The 2,500-nt window shown below is 53.2% G+C and overlaps 1 protein-coding gene across 1 annotated transcript in view; it reads left to right on the top strand.

Annotated features, from left to right (window-relative positions):
* PTSG_07852 (uncharacterized protein) overlaps positions 1–2,500 on the top strand; it is a gene marked incomplete at its 3' end in the record, with an annotated part of 11,503 nt that overhangs the window by 699 nt on the left and 8,304 nt on the right. The window contains exons 2-10 of the mRNA XM_004991602.1: positions 1–271; positions 401–471; positions 653–684; positions 814–911; positions 1,058–1,122; positions 1,411–1,497; positions 1,744–1,824; positions 2,008–2,070; positions 2,355–2,482. The exon at positions 1–271 is cut by the window's left edge and continues 426 nt beyond it. Coding sequence (XP_004991659.1) covers positions 1–271; positions 401–471; positions 653–684; positions 814–911; positions 1,058–1,122; positions 1,411–1,497; positions 1,744–1,824; positions 2,008–2,070; positions 2,355–2,482 — 896 coding nt within the window. The remainder of the gene's footprint in view (positions 272–400; positions 472–652; positions 685–813; positions 912–1,057; positions 1,123–1,410; positions 1,498–1,743; positions 1,825–2,007; positions 2,071–2,354; positions 2,483–2,500) is intronic.

Here is a 2,500-nt window from a genome sequence, read left to right as displayed (position 1 = left end):
CACGACTTGCAATCCCGTTCCACCCGAGAAGAAACTCCAACGCCAGCCCTCTCACGCCCTCAGGCAGCACAGCAAGTGCTGGCTGAGCATGATAGTATCGAGAGCTTCGAGGATGTTGCCGACGACGTGGATATCGATGCTGATCACGATCCTCTTGGGCTTGGTGCCAGTCGTTCACAGCAAACACAAGCGCAGCAACGGCGGCAACAACAACAACAGCAACATGGGGTCGACCAGCATCGCCCAGACAGCGTTCCCGTGTCTGCTGTTGGTGAGCACTCGTGGGCATGCGAATGTCTATGCCTGTTTTGTGGTTTGTGCTTTGCCCACCATGACCCTGCTGCTCATCGCCACGCTTGCCTGCTTTCTCCTTGTGCTTGCTTCGTCTCTTTCGACGAAGACGAGCCTTATCGACAGGTCTTCAAAAGCATCCGCTCCTTCAACCGTGTGCAGAGCCTGTGCTTCAATGATGTGTGTAGTGGCTTTGTGTGCAATCGCACAATATGTGTGTGTGTGTGCTTAGGGATATTGTTGTTGCGGTTCTGTCTGCGCTTGCATGAGCGTGCGTGTGGCGTTGTGTTGCACTTTTGGCTGCTGATTTCATTGACACCTTGTTTGCCCTTGCTGATCCTTGTGCGAACGAACTGTGCAGTTGTACCACAGCACCGACAACGTTGTGATCAGGTTCGAGTGCACGGCGAAACCGTTTGCATGGCCTCCTTCGTCCGTGTTCCTGGCTTGCGCAAACCCATGTCGCCCATCGATCAATCAACTTGCCTCTTCTCAATCATGTCTTCACGGTCCATGTGGCAGTGCACCCACGGGATGTGGCAAGACAGCGTGCATGGAATTGGCAATGCTGCAAGTGCTCAAAGCACGTACTCCCACAGACAAGGCCATTGTCATCTACAGTGAGCAATCTCTCTCTCTCTCTCTCTCTTGTGTCCTTTGGCTGTATTTGGACGGAGTGCATTGGCGTATGACTGCGTGGTGCCCGTACATCTTTAACACCACGCGCTTCATTGCTCGCTGCACCCCTGCTCGTATCTGCCACCAGTTGCGCCGATGAAAGCGTTGTGCGACGAACGCGAGCAAGACTGGAAGGAGAAGCTGTCTCCATTGGTGTGTGTGTGTGTGTGTATGTGTGTATGTGTGTGTGTGCGCGTGATTGTGATTGTGATTGTGATTGTGATTGTGATTGTGATTGTGACTGTGATTGTGACTGTGACTGTGATTGTGATTGTGATTGTGATTGTGTGTGTGCGCGTGATTGTGATTGTGTGATTGTGATTGTGATTGTGTGTGTGTTGCGTGGGTGTGTGCATGTTCAAGTGTGTGGCTGTTTCGCGGCTGCATTCTTCTTTCACCCTTCTTCATCGATTTGCTGCTGCAATGCGCCCACGCTTGCAGGGCCTGTGTGTGATGAAGATCACCGGCGATTCGCAGCTGGAGGATCTCCGCAACATCAGCTCTGCAGATGTTGTCATCACCACACCGGTCTGCGCCTATCTGCGCATCTTGCACATGGCGTTGATCCTGTCAATGGTGGTTGCAGCAGTGGTGGCGATGCACACACACACACACATACACACATGCAGACACACACACACACACACACAGACACACACACACACACACACACACACACACGCACATGCAGACACACACACGCGCAAACACACGCGCACACTCACAGATACGCACACCCTCTCTCACTTGCATGTGTGCTCGCGACTGCATCAGGAGAAATGGGACAGCATGACGAGGCGGTGGCGGGACAATCAGGCGCTAGCACGACACGTGCGCTTGCTGCTCATCGACGAGGTGCGCTCACGGTTGCATGTGCATGTCTGTATGTATGTCTTGTCTTGTTGGTTGTGTGCTCTCTCAGTGTATATGCTGTCCTCCTGTGCAAAATGGCCGCGCACTTGCTGTGTTGCTTTCCCCCTCTCGTGTGTCGACACGTTGGCGCTTCACCTTCTGTGCCGTTTGCTGGTTGCGTTGCAGGTCCACGTGATTGGTGAGGCGAACAGAGGACACACACTCGAGGTCGTCGCCACACGCATGAAGGTGAATACGTGTCGAGATGAGGAGCGCGTGAATGAGACACGACGGTGTTCTTGTCAACACACAAATGACAGCTTCCATTGCCTCACACGCACACCCACACATGTACACACACATGTATGCACACATGTACACACACGCACATATGCACACATGTACACACACACACACACACATGTACACACACACACGCATGCACACACATGTACACACATGTACACACACATGTACACACACATGTACACACACGCACACACACACACACACACACACACACATACACACAGACGATGGCCATGGGGACTAAGGACCACCCCGGCATCCGCATCGTCGCAGTGTCGGCCACTGTTCCAAACCTGAACGACGTCGCAAAATGGCTGCGCACGAATGAACGAAAGCCAGCACGCGCGCACCTGTACGGACTAACATGCGT

This window comes from Salpingoeca rosetta (assembly GCF_000188695.1).
Source record: "Salpingoeca rosetta unplaced genomic scaffold supercont1.19, whole genome shotgun sequence".
Lineage (NCBI taxonomy): Eukaryota > Choanoflagellata > Craspedida > Salpingoecidae > Salpingoeca > Salpingoeca rosetta.
This window is presented reverse-complemented; position numbering and strand designations above follow the sequence as displayed.